The 21,358-nt window shown below is 46.5% G+C and overlaps 1 protein-coding gene and 1 pseudogene across 2 annotated transcripts in view; both read right to left on the bottom strand.

The window, feature by feature from the left end:
- Positions 1-21,358, bottom strand: part of RpLP0-like (ribosomal protein LP0-like) — a 96,985-nt gene that overhangs the window by 75,425 nt on the left and 202 nt on the right. For both annotated transcript variants that reach the window (XM_077660839.1, XM_077660840.1), the window contains exon 2: positions 21,271-21,329. In XM_077660839.1, the coding sequence (XP_077516965.1) occupies positions 21,271-21,329 (59 nt within the window). The remainder of the gene's footprint in view (positions 1-21,270; positions 21,330-21,358) is intronic.
- Positions 1,250-20,351, bottom strand: LOC144127641 (uncharacterized; annotated as a pseudogene).

Genomic DNA, 21,358 nt, shown 5'->3' with positions numbered 1-21,358 from the left:
CCCGCTGCTGCCACGGGCGAGCCCGCATTTGTCACAGTCTCGAAAAATGAGACGACTCAGGTCTTGGAAATGCTATGCAGAGATTTCATAGCAGTTTGATGTTTCTTACCGTCAACATGACTAGTAATCGCCCTCTCATCCATGTTGCTCAGGGAGAAATTCTTGCAGCACATGGTGCAGCGAGCACTATTTGGGTAATTTGGCACGGGTCTAATCCAACTTGCATTTGCGGAGATTTCCAGGTTTGTCCAGTCGAGGTTGAAGGAGCATTTCTTTCACAGCGACATGGGAACTTCCACAAATATCTTCAGTTCAGGAGCACAACACAAAGGAAATTTCAACCCAAAGACCAAATGCATGCAGTAGAGAAAGGTAGAGAGATCGCAGCGTGCACATGACCAGTTGCGATCACAAGGACACGCGAAAACTAACGAATGAATGGAGTGCTATTTGCGCTATACAAGCGCCTCCGAAAGGATAGATGAACAACGGCTGTATGATTCTGAGCTAGTTGTGTGTTGGATGGATGGATCGATGGATGGATACGGCTGAACCCTTTAAATCGGGCCGTGGTTCAAGCCACCTAGCCATGACTTGTGAAATTTTACTCATGTCTTGATTTTAGCCATCAATCAGATAACCTTCGCTTGGTTACTTCTATCCACTCAAAATCTAATTTTCCTTCACTGTCCTTAAGACACAATGCTTTGGATAAATCAGCCCCGCTGCTTTCCACTGTAGGGTGAAGGTTTTTACAGAAAAGTATCAAGTGTTTAGCCGTTTCCTCCTCCTGTTCGCACGCAACGCACAACATGTCTATCTCGTGGTACCTGACTCTATATGTCTTAGTTTGCAAAACTTCCGTCCTGGCCTCAAACAACAAAGAGCTTCCCCTACAATTATCACAGATATTTTCTTTGGTAATTTCCTGCTTAAAATCCTGTACGTTCCCACTGCCGATTTCGTCAGCATCCCTGTTTTCCAGAGCTCTGTTTCTTTCGCCTTTTTCTTAACCGATAATTGCTGATTTTCCCCCAGATATTTGCTTGTCAATTTTCTAGTTCACTTTCTCCTTTTCGTGTCAACATTCCTTATACAGTGGAACCTCGTTAATTCTATGTCCGTCGGACCGCAAAAAATCAACGAATTAACCGGGTTTTCGAATTATCAAAAATGGACGAAAAACGAGAAATAAACGTACAAAACGTGGCTGTATCAACACTGCACCTTTATTTCGCCTGAAAAACGGTCACTTGAAGTAGTCATCGATGCGCGACTGCTTGGCGCGGTAGTTAGCCGCACCGTAGGCTGCGTCCTCCAGTCTGCTTACAGTGCGCAGCAATCCGCTGTTACCGCCGCTACACTCCACAAAACTGCGCACAACGTTCAGCGACTCGACGACTGCAGCTAAAGCTGGTGCTCGGGCGGGCTCAACATCGCCTTCACCTTCACTGGAAGGCCCGTTGTCACATATTTCTCCTTCCAAGTCGGCATAAGACGTTTGGACATCAAGTTCGGCGCTCAAATAGTCCGCAAAGGTCAATCCGTTGCTCCCGCCACCGTTTTCTTCGTCGAAGTCGGTCATGCGCGCACACAATAACTCTCCTTCATCATCCAGTGTGCAGCTGGCATCAGATGCATCCTCGGGACTGTCATCTTGTTGCTTGGAAAAACCGGCATGCATAAAGCAACGCCTGATCATATCTCCCTCCACCTGCTTCCAGGCGTACACGATTAGGCAAATGGCACCCAGTAGGTCCACGGAATATTGCTTACCGTTGTCATAGCACAACAAGATCCTTTTAAGTAAATGGCAGCGATAAATCTTCCTCGCTTGCAGAATAACGCCTTGGTCCATAGGCTGCGACACAGCTGTAACATTCGGCGGCAGGAAGACAAGCCTAACTGCTGTCAAGTTCTGGATGTCGGTGTGGGCTGGGCAGTTGTCAACAACAAAAACAACTTTTCGTCCTGCGGCAGCAAACTTACGGTCAAGGTGCCTCACGTACTCCTCGAACAGCGCTGTCATCATCCAAGCCTTTTTGTTGCTTCTGTACAGCACGTCATCTTTAGGAGGAAGTCGTGCGTCCTTGAAGCACCGAGGCTTCTCCACTTTTCCTATGATCAGCAGCGGCAGTTTGTGACTGCCGGACATATTCGCACCAAACAGAATGGTTATTCTGTCCTTGGGTTGTTTTTTTCCCGTGACTACTGCATCCTTTGGGGCAAACGTCTTCGTAGGCAGCATTTTGTAAAACAATGCGGCCTCGTCCATGTTGTAAACATCGTCCTCCGCGTACTGCTGAAGCAGCGGAGCCAGTGTATGCTTTTTCCAATTCTCGACAACATTTGGGTCGACGCTCCCGCTTTCGCCGCACACTGTCACGAATTTGAGGTTATTGCGGTCTTTAAATCTGGAAAAACAGCCGTTGCTGCACTTAAATGCTTCATGGCCCAGCCGCAGTGCAAGCTCATCGGCCTTTTCGCGCAGCAGCGTGCCGTTCACAGGCAGGTGTGCTGCATTTGCATGCTGAAGCCACTTTATCAAGGCGTCTTCAACGTCCGGATACGTAGGAAAACGAATCCTTGTCCGCTTCGTCGAATGCGTCTTCCCGTAGGCCTCGAGGATCTTCGTCTTATTTTTCAATATAGTCGAAAGGGTCGATAAAGGCACCTTGTGCTTTTCCGCCAACTGCGTTTTGGAGCTCGTCCATTTTTCAGCCTCCTCAATTAGGCACACTTTCTGGCAGAGAGTCAGAGTTCTGTACTTCGGCATTTTCTTAACACCAACACCGTGCACGTGGTCAAGAACTAGCAGAGCACAGTACTCGCCTGGTCGCGGCACCGAACAATAAAGAACAACGAGCAGTGCCTGCCACAAGCGAGACAAACAACAAACACGGAAACGGAACCAGAAAAATTTTGACCTAGTGGCACCTGCTTGTTGCTTTGTCAACTAACGCTAGCCTCCAAAACCGGTGCAGATCCCTGAGGCACAACAAAGCACCGGAAACAGGATGGATGGATGGATGGATGGATACGGCTGAACCCTTTACATTGGGCGGTGGCTCAAGCCACCTAGCCATGTCTTGTGAAATTTTACTCCTGTCTTGCTTTTAGCCACCAATCAGATAACCTTCGCTTGGTTACTTCTAACCTCTTAAAATCCACTTTCCCTTCACTATCCCTAAACCCCAATGCCTTGGGTAAGTCAGCCCCGCTGCCTTCCACTGTAGGGTGAAGCCCTTTACAGAAAAGTATCAAGTGTTCAGCCGTTTCCTCCTCCTCTCCGCACGCAATGCACAAAGTGTCTATCTCCTGGTACCTGACTCTATACGTCTTAGTCCGCAAAACTCCAGTCCTGGCCTCAAACAACAAAGAACTTCCCCTACAATTATCATAGATATTTTCTTTGACAATTTCCTGTTTAAAGGTCCGGAAGTTGATTTAAAGTGCCGCCTGGCTTCCACTCCGGCAACTATACTGGCCTCAGAGACTGGCACTATGGAAAAGTCACGGAGGCCATGGCTTAAATTGACGTATTATCCGGATGAGGGCGCACTGGCTGTTCAAATTATCCGGCAAAATTTGCATGCAAACTGTTGGGACCGCCGAAAACCTTCGAATTACGCGGGATTTCGAATAAACAGAGTTCGAATTAACGATGTTTTACTGTATACAGGTATCTGAACTTTCCTAGCCCACTGCTTTTCCTCCATCTTTCTCAATCGTTCCTCAAATGCTATCTTACTGCTAGCCTCTCTGCTCTCGAAAGACGGCCATCCCATATCACCCTGTACCCCCTGATTTGGTGTATTGCCATGTTTGGTGTATTGCCACGTGTTACGAGTGGTAGCCCGCGCCACCTTGTATCAGTGATATGTACCTGCAAACGCGTCAAGAATCTCGGAGGACAATGTGAACGCGTCACCTGCCCTTCTTTGAATTCACATCTGCGCCTGACGCTACTGGTACGAGCGCGCCAGCATAGGTTATTTTCCCTGACTCTGCAATCTTTTTAGTAATACCCCCGACAATTCCCCGACTTTTCCCGGCGTCTTAAAGATCCCTAATTCCCAGTTTTCCCAGCTTCCCCGGTTGGTAGACACCCTACCTGTCATTTTTACATTTTTAGACTTGAATCAAACTTTTCTAAACCGCGGTATGTGGTGTTTCACATCCCGCAGCTGCACATGGACTATGAGAGATGCCGTAGTGGAAGGCTGCGGATTAATTTACGCCACCTGGGGGTTATTGAACATGCTCTCACATTACGCAGACCATAATCATCTTTTACATTTCACCTCCATTGAAACACGGCTGTCAAGGTCAGGATTCAATCCTGTATCCTTGGATCAACAGCCCAACACCGTAACCACTAATCTAATGCGGCATACTTTGAAATCTTGTTGCCATACATGCCAAGCAATGTGCCTAAATTAAAAAGCCATGCTTCCTACTCTCTCTCAGCAGGTTCATCTACCCGCGAAGAGCGTTTCTGAGAATTCATCCCTGCTGACTGCTTTGGCAAGTGCTTGTAAAGTATTTTTTACTGGCCACAAAAACCGATATATGATGCTAGGTCCTAGCATACAGCTACAAGAGGGGCTGCAGTAGTCACCTTCCATAGTTGGATAGAATGCGAATCGAAGCAGCAGACACCCCTCAAAGGAAGCCCTCCAGTTAAAGGCATCCACAGATTTTCATGACACTGCCGTTAATCCGATTAAGCCACAGTTAATCCCCTCTCTCCTGCTTGCGATGTCACACTACCAGGTCCAAGGAGATTAACCGCAATGTCATAAGAATCAGTTGACACCACTGCCTGGAGTTACCTTTCCTAGCACCAGCACTGGCCAACTTGTCCCCATCAATTCCCAAGCTTTACACCACTACCCCATTCTCTGCTTCTGGACTATATTTCCTTTTCTTCAGTATTTACATCATCATGTCTTTTCTCTATTGCACACTGTGTGTCTTGTCAAAGTCCATTTCTTTTGATGCATTAGCAATAAAACGGTCTGCGCAAGCAAAAATGGTGAAACCTGTCTATCAGTAGCCAGTGGCCCACCTACCACCAGGCTGCGAACAAACTTAGTATACAGTAAAACCTTGTTAAACCAAATCTCAAGGGACTCGAAAAAATGTCAGAGTCAACTGAATTCCGGGCCATCGAATGGACCGTGATAGTTGAATGATCGAATGAACAATGACAGTAACAAAAAAAAAATGTTATGCAGCATCAACATGCCCTCATTTTGTGAAAAACTGCATTATTTTTGTTTGGTGTATCATCGGAATCTGCACGAGAATGGTTTTCTCCAACCCCATCAAGTGATGGTGTGCACGTTCAATGTCAAGAGATTCTACACAGAATTCCTTTAGTACAGTTAAGGCTGTAGTGACCTGCTGCACGGTGCAACATCTGGTCATAACTGTCATCATCGGAACAATCATTTTCTTCCCCGTTGAGTGCTTCTCATAGGACGCCATCGTCACTCAGCTGGCCAGCAACAGCAACACCATCATCTAGAGCAACGTAGTCGGCAAGCTAGACGTCACTAGGCAGGAGAAACTCCATGCACCTGTTATCCCTTTCTTCTTCCATCCTTTCCTCTAGAGTGGCATCAGGAGGTAAATCACAGTTGCCAGGGCAGACAAACCCGCTGCGCGTCTAAAGCAGTTACCTTAGCCGATGTGCTGCTGCAGACGTGTGCCAAAAATGTGGACTGCGTTGGGGAGGTTTATGTGATATTTTCGCACTGCCTCCTTGCAGAGCAGCACCCACTCCATCACATGCCCTCTGTACTTGGTCTTTACGTACTGAAAGAATCCTTGGTCCAGCGGCTGTAGAGCAGCCATTGTGTTCGGAGGCAGGAATATGGTGTGAAACACTCCGGCCCTGTCACACTCATGAGTGCACTGCAGTTACCAACTAAAAACAAAACCTTGCATTTGTTGGTGGAGAAGAGGTGGTTGGACTGCTGCAGCCTCACTTGAAAAGAAGTGGCAGGTGCTCCGTGCCCAACATATTTGTGGCGATAAGCACAGTGACTCTTGCTTTGTTCATTTAGCCTCCAACACATGGGTCACCCTTGAACATGATTTAGTAGAAAGATGACTGATGCCAACCAGGATAATTTTTTAAAAACACAACGTTTTTCGTGCGTGGGGGAAACGAAGAACTTCGCTGAAAGAATGAGGCGACAAACACAAAGCGGACGTCTGACAAATGAACCGTCAGCGCAGCGCGGTGACCGAACACTGCGAGGAATGTGACCACCGAATTGACTTTGACAGCACTATTGTACTGGAGGCCGAAGCTAACCAGCGCAGGAGGCTTCTGCTGGAGTCGTGGCACATACAACAGACACGAAGGAATGTTAATCGCTCCCTGGGGACACTTCCTTCGTCTTACATCCATGGTTTGCGGCCATTGACCCGGAGGTATTCAACACGAGGGCTTAAAAACGTCACACCGTGAAGAAGGGACCGAGCCGGTCCCGAAAAGTCGTGTTTTTCAAAAGTTATCCTGGTTGGCGTCAGTCATCTTTTTACTAAACTAATTTTCCCAACCAGAAAGACTTCTGTCAAATGTTTTCTTTTGAACATGATTGTTTTGTCCGGCAAGGTCTCGGAAAGAGTGCCATTTCATCGGCACTGAAGATGTTGGCAAGTTTGTAATGGGCCAGGTACTGGGGAAGCTCGGTCGTCTTTTACCCAGTAATGCAATGTTCATCTACCGCTTCTTTCTGCCCATACACACTCCGAAAGAACAATCCATGCCTCTCTTTGAAGCGTGCAAACCATTCTTCAGAAGCACTGAAAGAGTCAATGTTCATTTTCAGCCTTTCAGCTTGCTGACAAATCAGCGGCCCAGTCAAAGGAAGCGTCCATTGCGCATATCTGTGATCCATCACGGCAATGACTTTACCAATGTTGGGTGCGCTGCTGTCCTTAGCCTTTTGTTTGTTCTGCTGACTTTTCCGCTGTCAACGCTTCAAAAATCTTTGCTTTGTACTTCGTGTGAGCACTTGGTATGCTCCCCTTGATTCCATACCTTTTTATTATCTCTTGCCACTTCTGGCTGCTGGTGTCACTTCGCTGAGGTGGTGGCCACCATCACTGTGGATCGTGACGGCAGAGATAAAACGCACCAGCACAGTCTATGAATGCAAAGGGCACAGTATGCAACCCACTGGGCTGCCACCGCACAAAGAAAGCAGCTGCAGTGTAGGCATAGCAGTCGACCGGTGGCACAGAGGAATGACCGGTGGCAGCACAAGCTGTCCCATCATCTTTTGCAGCTTTCAGTAGCTATTACATGCTTCGGTGGCTCAACCAGTGCACCAGGTGGCGGATAGCGCCACCTAGTCGCTGATTGCTCATTCACAATCACCATCGCATTTCTCGCACCCAGCAGCCCAGTTTCTCACCATGTTTCAGTTTGTCTGGCTTTCCCCAGCTGCCCTGGTCTCGTCATCGGTTACGGTCGTGAGGGTTTTTCGTTAGAATCAAATTCCGATGAAGCAATATCACTGTCAGAATCACTGCTGCATCAGGCACCAAAAAAATCTGCTGCGGATGCAGCAGAAGCGGGATATTTCTGAGCACGTACCATGTCTGCATGTGACGCAGTCCTGCGAGCACACTACACCGGAAACCCAATTTCAAGAGCGTTTCAAACATTGTCACCTTGCAAGAAAAGTAGAAACTACACAAGGAACTAAAGTAGAGTGTCTAAACAACAAACTAGATAGTGCAACAAATCCTAGAAGGCCTCGGTATCATTGAAATCGCACTTAGAATCTGTCAATCACTGGTGATCGATACACAATAGCGCGGTAACGAAAGAGTTAAGCAGTTCGGAATACCACGTGTGCTGATCTCCTTTCTGACATACGTGGCTTTATACACCCATTGTAAGGAAGACGACGGGCATACGCGCGAGCCTCATGGCTATCGCCTGGTGCACGCTCCTGGCTAGACTAGCTGCCCTCAGGCTGCTGTTGGCTCTGTTCCCGTTAAGAAGCTTCTGCGAATAAACCTCACCCTACATTTGGTGGAGGTGCCGGGCATTATGCTCTCGCCCTGGAACTCCGCAGCCGAACGCTACCCCCTACGCGATGCCTTCGGATACCAACCACCAAGCCGTACAAGTGAGCCCGGCCGCCGTCGAGCACCTAAATAGATGTAAATAAACAAAATGTACAGCTGTTCCCGACAACCCTTGTTGGGGCTCGCATGCATGCCAGAAAACAGCTGCCCCTGACAACGCAAACTAAAAAAAATACAATAGCTATAAAGCACGAAACATCTGCACGAACACGCATTCACACACTTGCCTTCACCAACCTCCCCTTCCCATCCACTCACACACACAACTCTACAGAGTGGAAGCATGCCGAGCATTTTGGAATCACACTTTTCAGAATTGCTCTAAATTTGTTGAGAGTTCAGTGATGTTTTCTTTGTGAAGTTAGAATTGATGATGGACTGCCATTTTGTGTTTAATGCCACATTCAGAAGACGGCTTCACCATGTGCAACACAGTTAGAACCCAACACTACAGGCAACTTTACGCCACTGTAACATTGCTAAGCTCCTGCACATTTGTGCAAACTATTCTCGTTAAATCAGGATATCGCGTAGAATCGTTGTTTGGGCTAGATGTTATATGTGAAATGTGAGCTTTACAAAATTGTTATCGCAAGTTCTTAAGGAGATGAAAACTTAAAATTTATATCCATGAAGTAACGGCAAAGTAACGTGCGGTACTTTTTTTCAGTAACGGTAACGATAACGCGTTACCTTTTTTTGTAGGTAACGTAGGCCGGTAACGCATTCCTTTTTTGTTAACGTAACGAGCAACGTATTTGGTTACTTTTTTTCGGTAACGCCTACAACACTGTTCATAACACAAATTTAAATTTTCTCCACCCTCCACTCTCCTCTAAAACCCGCCCCAGTGCATCCGATAAAGTTTTACCACCACCACCATACCCTAGTGAATATTATGCCAACGAAAAAAACAATCTTTTTGGTGCTTTCATTAAAATAGCCTTTTCCAGACCTGACACTGGAGCCTTGCTGGCGCATTTAATGCAATACACAATGCAGTTGCACTCGAACGATTCGAGCCACCAACAGCACCGCATCTCTAAGCTTGACGCCGGCTCACGACTTCATCTTCCATCTAGGGTAATGCGACATCAAGCAACTTTATTGCACTGGTTACGGCTTGGCATTGCCTACATCAAACACTACCTTCACAAGATGGGAATAGAAACTAATTCAAATTGCATACAGTGCCACACTCCAAGAGACTATTGGACATCTTTGCGAGTGCCCGAACTACACTGATGAGAGGAGAACACTGAACGTGACTGTGAAACAATTGGCCTCTCTCTGAAGAAACTCTTCTAGGCGCCAGGGTGAAACGTGCTGATGGGTGGCACGTGACGAAGGCCGTACTCAAGTTAATATGCGAAACAGTCCTGGATACCCATCTGTGACCGCCTGTGCACTGCTTACACGGTTTACACAGCGTACCACGTTAGTGTAAACACAGTGACAGCTCTAACATCATGCGTGAGAATTTGCATTTGTGTTTTTATGGAGCCCCTACTCCAGTATGTGTTAATGACAAGCATTGGTGTGTTCAAGACATGAATTTCACGTGCGTTTACTCACCGCGATGCCAGTGCCAGCCATTGTGTGTGTGTGGACATCACCCCAAGAAACTCGTTTTATTATGTCATCATCGACCTTCATTTGCCCTTTCCCTTTCCTCCGCTTCCCCCTTTCCCCAGTGTGGAGTAGCGGGCCAGGGTCATGTTACCATCGGCCGACCTCTCCTTTCCTCTCATTAAAATTCCTTTCTCTCTCTCTCTATGGTGGCTAGAAGGGCTAGGTGGCGCCAATGGGAGGCGAGCGCCGCTCCTCTGTTTCATGCATCGCGTAGGCGGCACTGTTCTCCGTAGTGCGATGCGCGGAGCACTCAATACTCTCCTCGGCCACATTCCGGCTTCACCGCACGTGCTAGAGACCTGCATTTATTTGAGTTCCTGGTGCATGTTTCAGCGCTGATTAGTTATAAGCGGAAGTGAGAACTTGTAGGTCGACAGTGATTAAAAGTCGACAGTTTTAGCTAGCGAGAGTGATCGACTATTGCACCACAATCATTAGAGAGGAATCTCGAGATTCTCATGCTATGCCCGAGCTTTTTGAACCAGCAAAACATGCCAATTTACTATTGGTGCTTCATCTGTAGGACTCTGTTTATGTCCTGAAGCATTGGTGATTAGATTTTTTTTTCTTCAAACTTTTAAACTAGGACTTCACCTGAAGCATCACACCTGCATCACTTAGCTTGTGCTGACCGTACGAGGCGTCAGCTTACTCCTTGGAAAAAAAGTGACTGGGGTTCTCAAGAAGCAAAACAAAGCATAGTAAAAATTTATTGCACATCATATTGATAGTAAAGTCTATTGTAGTCATAGAATTCAGGGTAATTCAATAAAAATGAGATATTGAGTAATCACATTTAAACATGCTTCTGTCTAATTAAAAACACAAACATTAAAACATTTGCTCGGCACTAAGAAATGGGGAGGCAAGGATATTACTTTCCACTAAATAAAATGATTAAAGCTGCGAACTGGGCGAGTTGGTATTGATTCATATTTGAACAGCGCAATAAAACAACGGGACACAACGAAGAAAGGACACCACAAGCGCTGACTCGCAACTAGATTTTTAATTCACATCCAAGCATCTTAAATACTAAGAACGCCAAACACAAACAAGAGGGAAAAAACCAAAAGAAAAACGACACAAAGCTGCTGATCATGCCCACAAAGGTGACAATCAGCACGAGCGCGAGACTACACATCTTGGCCAGATAAAAACATCATCTCTTTATCAGTTAGTGTGACAGAAGGATCACTAATGCAGCTATCAGGTTCCAAGCGGATGTGAAAAGCCTCCAAAATTTCCCGCGTTAGGCTGTCATTATGTTTTCCTAGGATGACGGTGTTAGACAACAGAGGGGTGCAAGTACCTTCTCTCCAGTGGCGGGCAAGGTTACAAGAAGACCCATTATCTCGGGACCTGTGGTGCTCACTAAGACGAGCGTTGATGCAACATCCTGTCTGGCCAATATAACTCAATCCGCAAGTGCACGGAATCCTGTAGACAACCCCCACATTACAGGGCACAAAAGGGCTCTTATGGTTGGTCTGACAACCCCCAGTCTTTTTCTTCGCGGTTGTTGCCTTAGCCTTCTCTTCCACTTGCCTGCAAACACCTCTAAGTTTTTTAGGCACTGAAAAGACCACATGAACATCGTATCTCGCCGCAACATTCTTCAAACCATGTCCCACACCATGCGCGTAAGGCACCACCACAAACTTCTTTTCTTTTTTTTCCCTTTTTGGCTTATCCCCGCTCTTGATCCATCTAAGAAGCTTATCGCATTCCCTGGAAATCACATGAGAAGGGTAACTGCTAGATTTTAATCGGCCAACTTGACGCAAAATACTTTCATTGATTCTTTCAAGACATGACTTGTTCATGGCAGATTTCAGGCTAAAAAAAACAATGCCATTTTTTACCAGTTTTGTGTGGCTTGATTGGTAATTTAGAAAAGACTTGGTAGAGCGAGGGAAATATTCCCAACACACATGACGCTCTTCCAACAACAGTCTTAAGTCCAGAAATTGAAGTACATCTTGTTTAGGAAGTTCAGTCGTGAAAGTTAGTCCCATCGCGCATTCTCTGAAAACCTTCAGTACATCTACCACGCTACGCGTCAAGTAACCCTTCTTAACAAAAACAATATAATCATTGACATACCGAAAAATCCTCAGAACCAACCCGTCACATCTCCTGTCTATGGATCTGTCTACCCTGGCAAGGAACATATTGGCTAACACAGGTGCTACTTTAGATTCTATGCACATTCCATCATTTGCACAGAATGATGGACTGTGCATAGGATCTAAAGTAGACAGATCCATAGACAGGAGATGTGACGGGTTGGTTCTGAGGATTTTTCGGTATGTCAATGATTATACTGTTTTTGTTAAGAAGGGTTACTTGACGCGTAGTGTGGTAGATGTACTGAAGGTTTTCAGAGAATGCGCGATGGGACTAACTTTCACGACTGAACTTCCTAAACAAGATGTACTTCAATTTCTGGACTTAAGACTGTTGTTGGAAGAGCGTCATGTGTGTTGGGAATATTTCCCTCGCTCTACCAAGTCTTTTCTAAATTACCAATCAAGCCACACAAAACTGGTAAAAAATGGCATTGTTTTTTTTAGCCTGAAATCTGCCATGAACAAGTCATGTCTTGAAAGAATCAATGAAAGTATTTTGCGTCAAGTTGGCCGATTAAAATCTAGCGGTTGCCCTTCTCATGTGATTTCCAGGGAATGCGATAAGCTTCTTAGATGGATCAAGAGCGGGGATAAGCCAAAAAGGAAAAACAGAAGTTTGTGGTGGTGCCTTACACGCATGGTGTGGTACATGGTTTGAAGAATGTTGCGGCGAGATACGATGTTCATGTGGTCTTTTCAGCGCCTAAAGAACTTAGAGGTGTTTGCAGGCAGGTGGAAGAGAAGGCTAAGGCAACAACCGCGAAGAAAAAGACTGGGGGTTGTCAGACCAACCATAAGAGCCCTTTTGTGCCCTGTAATGTGGGGGTTGTCTACAGGATTCCGTGCACTTGCAGGTTGAGTTATATTGGCCAGACAGGACGTTGCATCAACGCTCGTCTTAGTGAGCACCACAGGTCCCGAGATAATGGGCCATCTTGTAACCTTGCCCGCCACTGGAGAGAAGGTACTTGCACCCCTCTGTTGTCTAACACCGTCATCCTAGGAAAACATAATGACAGCCTAACGCGGGAAATTTTGGAGGCTTTTCACATCCGCTTGGAACCTGATAGCTGCATTAGTGATCCTTCTGTCACACTAACTGATAAAGAGATGATGTTTTTATCTGGCCAAGATGTGTAGTCTCGCGCTCGTGCTGATTGTCACCTTTGTGGGCATGATCAGCAGCTTTGTGTCGTTTTTCTTTTGGTTTTTTCCCTCTTGTTTGTGTTTGGCGTTCTTAGTATTTAAGATGCTTGGATGTGAATTAAAAATCTAGTTGCGAGTCAGCGCTTGTGGTGTCCTTTCTTCGTTGTGTCCCGTTGTTTTATTGCGCTGTTCAAATATAAATAAAATGAACACATTCGAGAGTGAAGTTATAGTATTTAGAGCACCTGACTGTTTTAGCATTTTCATTCTTTCCTGCTTAACGCTTCGCTTGCAGTTCTCGGCTTTGACATCAAAGTGGAGCCTGGTAAGCACATAAAACTTGATAATTTTGTTTCTGAGGGACATACTGTGGTCAGGGCAACCAACAACGGTCAGCTTTCTTAACTGCAGGAAGGAAACGAAATCCATGATGCTGTCACTGTTGACTTCTCTTATGCTGAAGCAGTGAGTAAAAGTGTTCTCAAGAGAGGTCTCAAGGAGCAGCGATGGCGTAGAGGTAGAACATCCGCATCGCGTGCAAGAGGACCGGGGTTCAAATCCTGGTGCCGCGCAATTCTCCACCGGGTTAAAAAAAAAAAATCCGCGTGTCGATGGAATTGCATAACCAGGCCTGGAGTGCGGCCTTATCTCGGTGACCAGAACCGACAACGCACTCTCTCACCAGAGCAGGATTTGGCCACCCTGGTGTAGTACTTGGCCACAACCTTCCATGATCAAACCAATTAACCCTCGGCCCTCAGTCCCCAGCGGCTGCAGAGCAACTGACCACGGCGGCGGTCAGACCTGTGACGCAGCAGAGGGTGCTAAGAATCTCTGGCTCCGGACAGGCCGCCATTGGAATCTGAACCTGGCAACGTTTAACGCTAGAACTTTAGTTAGTGAGGCTAGCCTAGCAGTGCTGTTTGAGGAACTAGCGGGAATTAAATGGGATGTGATATTGATTAGTGAAGTTAGGAGGACAGGTGAGGCATATACAGCACTAAAGGACGGACACATACTGTGCTATCGCGGGTTAGAGGATAGAACAGAACTAGGTGTGGGATTTCTCATTAATAAGGATATAGCTGGCAACGTAGAGGAGTTCTACAGTATTAACGAGAGGGTAGCAGCTATAGTAATTAGGCTGAATAGGAGGTACAAGCTGAAAGCGGTGCAGGCCTACGCGCCCACATCCAGCCATGATGACCAGATCGTTTAAAGTTTCTATGAGGACGTAGAATCGGCAATGAATAAAGTAAAATCGCAGTACACTGTACTGATGGGCGACTTCAATGCGAAGGTGGGCAAGAAGCAGGCTGATGACCACGCGGTAGGTGACTATGGGATAGGCTCTAGAAATAGCAGGGGAGAGTTATTAGTTGAATTCGCGGATAGAAATAATTTACGGATCATGAATACCTTCTTCCGCAAACGAGAAAACAGGAAGTGGACCTGGAAGAGCCCCAATGGTGAGATTAAAAATGAAATCGACTTCATACTATGCGCTAAGCCTGGCATCATTCAGGATGTGGCCATCCTCGGAAAGGTGCGTTGTAGCGACCACAGAATGCTAAGGTCTAGAATTAGCTTAGACTTGAAGAGGGAACGGAAGAAGCTAGTGAAGAAGAAGACCATTAACGAGTTAGCCGTAAGAGGGAAAGCACAGGAGTTTAGGATAGCGCTGCAAAACAGATATTCGGCTTTAACTGAGGAAGATGATCTTGATGTTCATTCAATGCACGATAATCTGACATCAATAATTACGGAGTGCGCAGTAGAAGTAGACGGTAGGACAGTTCGAAAAGATACCGGGAAGCTATCTCAGGTGACGAAAGATCTGATTAAGAAGCGCCAAAACATGAGGGCATCTAACCCTACCGATAGAATAGAACTAACGGAGCTATCAAAGTTAATAAATAAGCGCAAAGAAGCCGACATAAGGAAGTTTAATATGGAGAGAATCGAGCATGCTATAAAGAACCGACGTAGCCTAAAAACAGTGAAGAGGAAACTAGGCATAGGTAAAAACCAGATGTATGCATTAAGAGACAAGCAGGGCAATGTCATTAGCAATATGGATAAGATAGTTAACGTAGCCGAAGAGTTCTACACAGACCTGTACAGTAGCCAATGTAATCAGAGCGTTAATGAGAAAGACAGCAGTGCACAGCAATGCGTCATCCCGCCAGTAACGAAAGATGAAGTAAAGAAAGCCTTAGAAGCAATGAAAAGGGGAAAAGCAGCTGGGGAGGATCAGGTAACAGCAGATCTGTTGAAGGATGGAGGGGACATCGTGCTAGAAAAACTAGCCACCCTGTATACGCAATGCCTTATGACCTCGACTGTACCAGAAGCTTGGAAGAATGCAAACATTATCTTAATTCATAAGAAGGGAGACGCCAAGGACTTGAAAAATTACAGGCCGATCAGCTTACTATTCGTTGCCTACAAAGTATTTACTAAGGTAATCGCTAATAGAGTCAGGGCAATGTTAGACTTTAATCAACCAAATGATCAGGCAGGCTTTCGTAAAGGATATTCCACAATAGATCATATTCACACTATCAATCAGGTGATAGAAAAATGCGCAGAATATAACCAACCTCTATATATAGCTTTCATTGATTACGTGAAAGCATTCGACTCAGTGGAAACCTCAGCAGTCATACAGGCATTGCGTAATCAGGGGGTAGAAGAGCCTTATGTCAAAATACTGGAAGATATATATAGCAACTGCACAGCTACTATAGTCCTCCATAAAGTCAGCAATAAAATTCCAATAAGGAAGGGCGTCAGGCAAGGAGACACGATCTCGCCAATGCTGTTCACAGCATGTTTACAGGAGGTATTTCGAGGCCTGAATTGGGAACAGTTGGGAATAAGAATAAATGAAGAATACCTAAATAATCTGCGATTTGCTGACGACATTGCCTTGCTGAGTCACTCAGGAGGTGAACTGCAAATCATGATCAATGAGTTAGACAGGCAGAGCAGATCGATGGGTCTAAAAATTAACATGCAGAAAACCAAGGTAATGTTCAACAGCCTAGCAAGGAAACAACAGTTCACAATTGGCAGCGAGAGCCTAGAAATTGTGACGGAATACGTCTACTTAGGGCAGGTAGTGACAGCTGATCCGGATCATGAGAGGGAGATAACCAGAAGGATAAGAATGGGGTGGAGCGAATATGGCAAATTCTCGCAGATCATGAGTGGCAGTTTACCAATTTCCCTCAAGAGGAAAGTGTACAACAGCATAATCTTACCAGTACTCACCTACGGGGCAGAAACGTGGAGGCTAACGAAAAGAGTTCAGCTTAAGTGAAGGACAACGCAGCGAGCCATGGAAAGAAAAATGATAGGTGTAACGTTAAGAGATCGGAAGCGGGCAGAGTGGGTGAGGGAACAAACACGGGTTAATGACATCCTAGTCGAAATCAAGAGAAAGAAATGGGCTTGGGCAGGGCATGTAATGCGAAGGCAAGATAACCGCTGGTCCTTAAGGGTAACGGAGTGGGTTCCAAGAGAAAGTAAGCGTAGCAGGGGGCGGCAGAAGGTTAGGTGGGCGGATGAGATTAAGAAGTTTGCAGGCAAAGGGTGGATGCAGCTGGCAAAGGATAGGGTTAATTGGAGAGACATGGGAGAGGCCTTTGCCCTGCAGTGGGTGTAGTAAGGCTGATGATGATGATGATGATGAAGAGAGGTTATGAGTGCACTGAGCTTGGCTGATAGGTACACCAGGCCTCCTCGGTCAACAGCTGCAGTAAGGGATGCTGCAGCTGGAGCTGATTCGTTCTCGCCTTGTAGGAGCTGCTGGCTGCACTCTGCACATTTGGTGCTTGTGACACTCTTTCTTGCCACATAGCCAGTCATGTAATATATGAGTAAGGAAGTGCTGGCTTGCACCACCATGTCAGCATGCTGGCTACCGTGGCCGCATTCAGTGAGCACTTCATGTGCTTCGGCAAGGTTCCCTGCGTCAAGAAGCCCATCCAGTCTCCTCCGTTGTCAGCTCCTAGCAATCTTCTTAACAGTCCTTAGGACACATTGCTTCCTGTCGGTGATTTTGACAAATTCTGGAAGCTTAAAGCGTTAACAGAGATCAGAAACTGGGAGGGATGATCATTACATCCCGACATTTGTCAGACAATTCCAAACAGCCTCTCCAAAGGGTCCTGACACAAACGGCATGTCAGCACATAGCGGAAGCTCAACTTCGTCATCACGTAGCGGAGCAGGTGCAAGGTACCTGACAAGGTAACAGGAAGTCCCTCGGCTGTACCAAGGTAACACGAAGCCCCTTGGCTGTACTGCGGTTAAGGAAGCCTTCGGAGCCAGCAGCTGTCTCCCATACGTCTAAGTAAGCCAAAAAGCTTTCAATGCCCTTTTCGTGCATCCCTCCAGGTCTGAGTGCACCTGAGCTACACTTTGATGTCCTTGCCTCAACTAGCTTTCTTATTTTTTCCACAAAGCTCACTGTCGCAGCTGTGTACCCATGCTTTTCTTCGATGTCTTCATTGTACAAGAAAAGGCCTCTGAGTGCTTTGTCACTGAAAAGCCAGAATGCGTAATTCACTCTCATTTTCTCGAAACCATTCAGTCGCACGACCAATTTGTTAATATGAGGCATGGCTTTGAGGGTCGTGTCATGCTGTTCATCAAGCTTCCGGGCGCAGTCAATAGGGTCAACACTGGCATGGCCTTCTGGCAATTTCAGGCCAGTTCGAACGAAAGTATTCCTCACACATTTCACGAGGTGTGGGAAGTCAGAGATGAAGCAGAGAAAGCGTTCTGGGTCTGTAGGGTGCACGCCTTCTACAGACTGCGTTTTCTTTTCTGCCGTGTATACCGAAAGAGTGCTACATGGCCCTGTTCCATGCGGCTCCATCAGTGATAATGGTCTACGTGTAGCCCTGCATTTTCGCACATGACCACTGCTTCGAGGATTACCGTAGCGAGAGCTACACTGGGCTACCAGTCGAGCATTTCGCCGGGGCCAGGAGAGGCCAGTTGTGCGCATGCGCCGTTAATGTGGCAACTGGACAGGAGCAGCAGGTGCTCCGGGCGCTTTGTCGCTGCCTCGCCGCACGCCGCTCTGTCACCCGAACCACGCCTCGCATGCGCAGCATTGCGTATAAAAGGCGGAGATGTAATGGGCGGCTGTATCACAACGTTTGGCATGGATGCAGAGAAGGAGAGTCCAGCCACTGCTAAACGGCGGTGTAGACAAGAGAAGATTAACTCTTCCAAAATTGAGACCACTGCATGCTACTTCACAGATCGTCGGGTAGTCTTCGTCTCTGTGAAGAAAAATGAATAAAAGATGTGTATACCCAATGTCTCTCATTACTGAATATACAGTGACCACAACAAACTCAGCCAGGGAAACGTACATCTCACTACGTATATCCTGGCATAGCCGAGCTAAGCCACTGACAATTTTTTTTGCTTAACATGTCTGATTTCACATTGCTGTGGGGTGCAAACACACCAATAACCTGGTGCCACTTTCCAGTAAAACGCACAAACAATACGACGAGGCCATGGTTGCATGCCATGGAGTGCTCACTTTCAGGCGTGAACTTTACTAAGTCCACAAAACCTTCGATGGTGCCGTTGGATGCTAAGCTCCAAGTGTTTGAATAGCTTAATGTCATCAATTAAGAGTCTGCCATCGTGCTGAAACGAGTCTATTGATTTGGTTTTTTTCTGCCACAGCACCAAACACCTTTTCGCTTATGTCGAACCCACTCTTGTAGCTCTTTAGATATCGATGTAGGGATGTTTGAGAAGGCAAGGCCATGATCTTTTTTTTTGCGTATGAGCTCGTAGAGCCAGGGGCTCTTCATGCATATAATGAAGCACTCCAGCACCCACTCACTTTCATAACTCATTCCCTTCGTGCATTTTCTCTTAGGCGCTGCAAAGCACGCCTTGACCTACTGCCGTTGCTTTATAGGTACAGCCTTGACCGTTTCCTCAAAGACTGCAGAATCAATCTGCGCATTCTTTTGCTTCAGCTGCTTTATGCGTGACTTAGCCTGAAGGACACTCAGCCTGCTCTTTTTCGCTTGTGCTGTTTGTAGCTTCAGCCGATACGAAAGCGACTGGACACCGGATTTTAGCACTCTTCTTTTTCTGTATGATGTCTGGTTCAGGAGCAGTCTCCTGAGGTGCTTGCACTGCGTGCAGCCGTTTTCTGGCGTCTGAGCGTCTCTGTGGCAAGATGGGCTGAAAGTTCTGCCACCACAAGTCTTCTCTTTGTGCTTTGTGTTTACTTCAAATTCACGCGTTTCACCAAATTCTCTGCATGAGATCATGGAGTCTACGTTGCGAAGCAACTCTTCTGCCATTTCAATGTCACTAATGTCAATGGTTTTGATTTTTGTGGCTTGTACAAAAACAGTCGCTTGAATTGTCCTCTCATTTCTTGTCATCAGCACATACTTCTCCAAATATACGTGCTCACGTTCTAGAGCACACGATAAACACCGTGACGTTGTCGACTCCAGTAATCAAGAGTCCAGCCCAGTAAGCGCTGGGAAGAACACACTTGAGGACATCAGGAATTGCCGCAAGTCTATGTTCTTGACGTTCTGTCCTTGGGCGCTTTCTTCGAAAGATATGCGGGAACACTGGGGAATACGTTTGGAACCGCGTCACAGTTTTCAGCACCGGTCGCTCCCACGGAATCTGAACAGTTTTGCAGTTTATCACGTGCGTGAAACAACACTCAATATACTGCTCGTTGAAATGACGCTCGCATAGCGCAGACTTCACGCCCAAAGATTTGTCGGCACGGGGGATAGCTTGTTGCCAAGCTTTGAAGCGTGCAGGGTCCTTCAGCACAGAAGAGAGAGACCCTGCTGCCTAGACATCACATAGCTGAACGTACATCCAGGAGCAAAGCAGTGACGCTGTCTTGCTTTCTTTGCGCTGGAGTTCATCTGTCCAGTCAAGTTTGGCCCTCGCATTAGCATGTCAGCAGCGAAATAGACCTTGCCATAAACGAGATACCGTGCTGGCAGCTACAAAGAAAAAGAGCCACCGTCCAGGTGCTGCAAGAACACGTAACACACGCTTTCAGATGCTCCTAACCGTGAGTCACCACCACCGAGAAAGAAAGAGAAAGCGTGAGCAATCGCATGACCACACCGACAAGCTGACAGCGGCGGCAGCGCTTGAAACTGAGGATCGCGCTTTCTCCGAGGATATGCAGGAACTAGCGTCACCCCTCCCTTGTAGCCACCAAAACGTGACCACCTGCTCCAAAGGGTTGCCAACATGAGCATGATGATGATCATCCGGCGCATCCTCTGGGCAGTGCAGGTTGTACAGTGTTGTTTAGGAGGCTCATATCTTGGATAAAAGTTGCGATTCGATTCGCAGGACGTTGGAAAATAGCTCATGCAATTATGGAATGTCTTATTCAATACTGGATATTTTTGTGTTAAATCTTCTTTCCCTTCACTTTTCTCTCAAAATTTATTGATTTATGATTACTACTTTTCAATCAATTTATTTAAACCCTCACCTCTTTGCTTCCTCAATTTTTATATATGAGCCGAATGAGATAAGCCTGGATGACTTTTCCTCCAGTTTGGATCTGTACCAAACCCTGGCCAATCCCCCATCGTGGGTATGTGCCATCGCTTTTGAGGCAACAACAATACTGACACGCTGCGCATTTATAAGAAGTAATTTACCGTAATACAAACACTTTAATAGTACATAATAGTTACGATTTCGTTCAATGCTTATTCGATTGACAACTGGCTTAATTTTCCCGAGGTCGGCTCGTTTTACACAGTTGCCTACGAATTGACGTCACGAAAATGCCACTCAGATGCCTTACTTTTACTAAGTGTCCAGATGTTTAGATTGCTTAAGGACGGCTAATTGGCGTGTCAATAAACTTCGTGATACCACTGCTGTCCATGCTGATGCTCAGCGCAGAGTCACCTGCGCTAATTTTGCAGTACGCCATGCCAGCATTCCACCGCTGGACATTCATTCCACCATAAAGTAGAAGGCAGCGATGTCAGCGTCTGAATTTACTGAGGGCACTGTTGATGTCATGTTCGTTTGCGGCCAGGCAAGGGCTTCCTATGGCTCGTAGCACCAGGCGCATCGTTAACGAAATTAAGCAAAATGAATCGTAGTTCTTCGTTCAGAACATTCCACTGAGGTGCACATTCTAAAAGTGCGAGCTGCCCTGAACGACAGCATCGGATAGGCTTACCTCTTGGATGAGATCCTGCTTGCGCTCTAAACCTTTCTTCTTCGTCCGAGTAAGGGAAACTGCGGGTAAAAGGCACAAGCGTCATGTG

Source organism: Amblyomma americanum, chromosome 4 (assembly GCF_052857255.1).
Source record: "Amblyomma americanum isolate KBUSLIRL-KWMA chromosome 4, ASM5285725v1, whole genome shotgun sequence".
Taxonomy (NCBI): domain Eukaryota; kingdom Metazoa; phylum Arthropoda; class Arachnida; order Ixodida; family Ixodidae; genus Amblyomma; species Amblyomma americanum.
The sequence above is the reverse complement of the archived record's forward strand: the minus strand, read 5'-3'. Positions and strand labels throughout refer to the sequence as shown.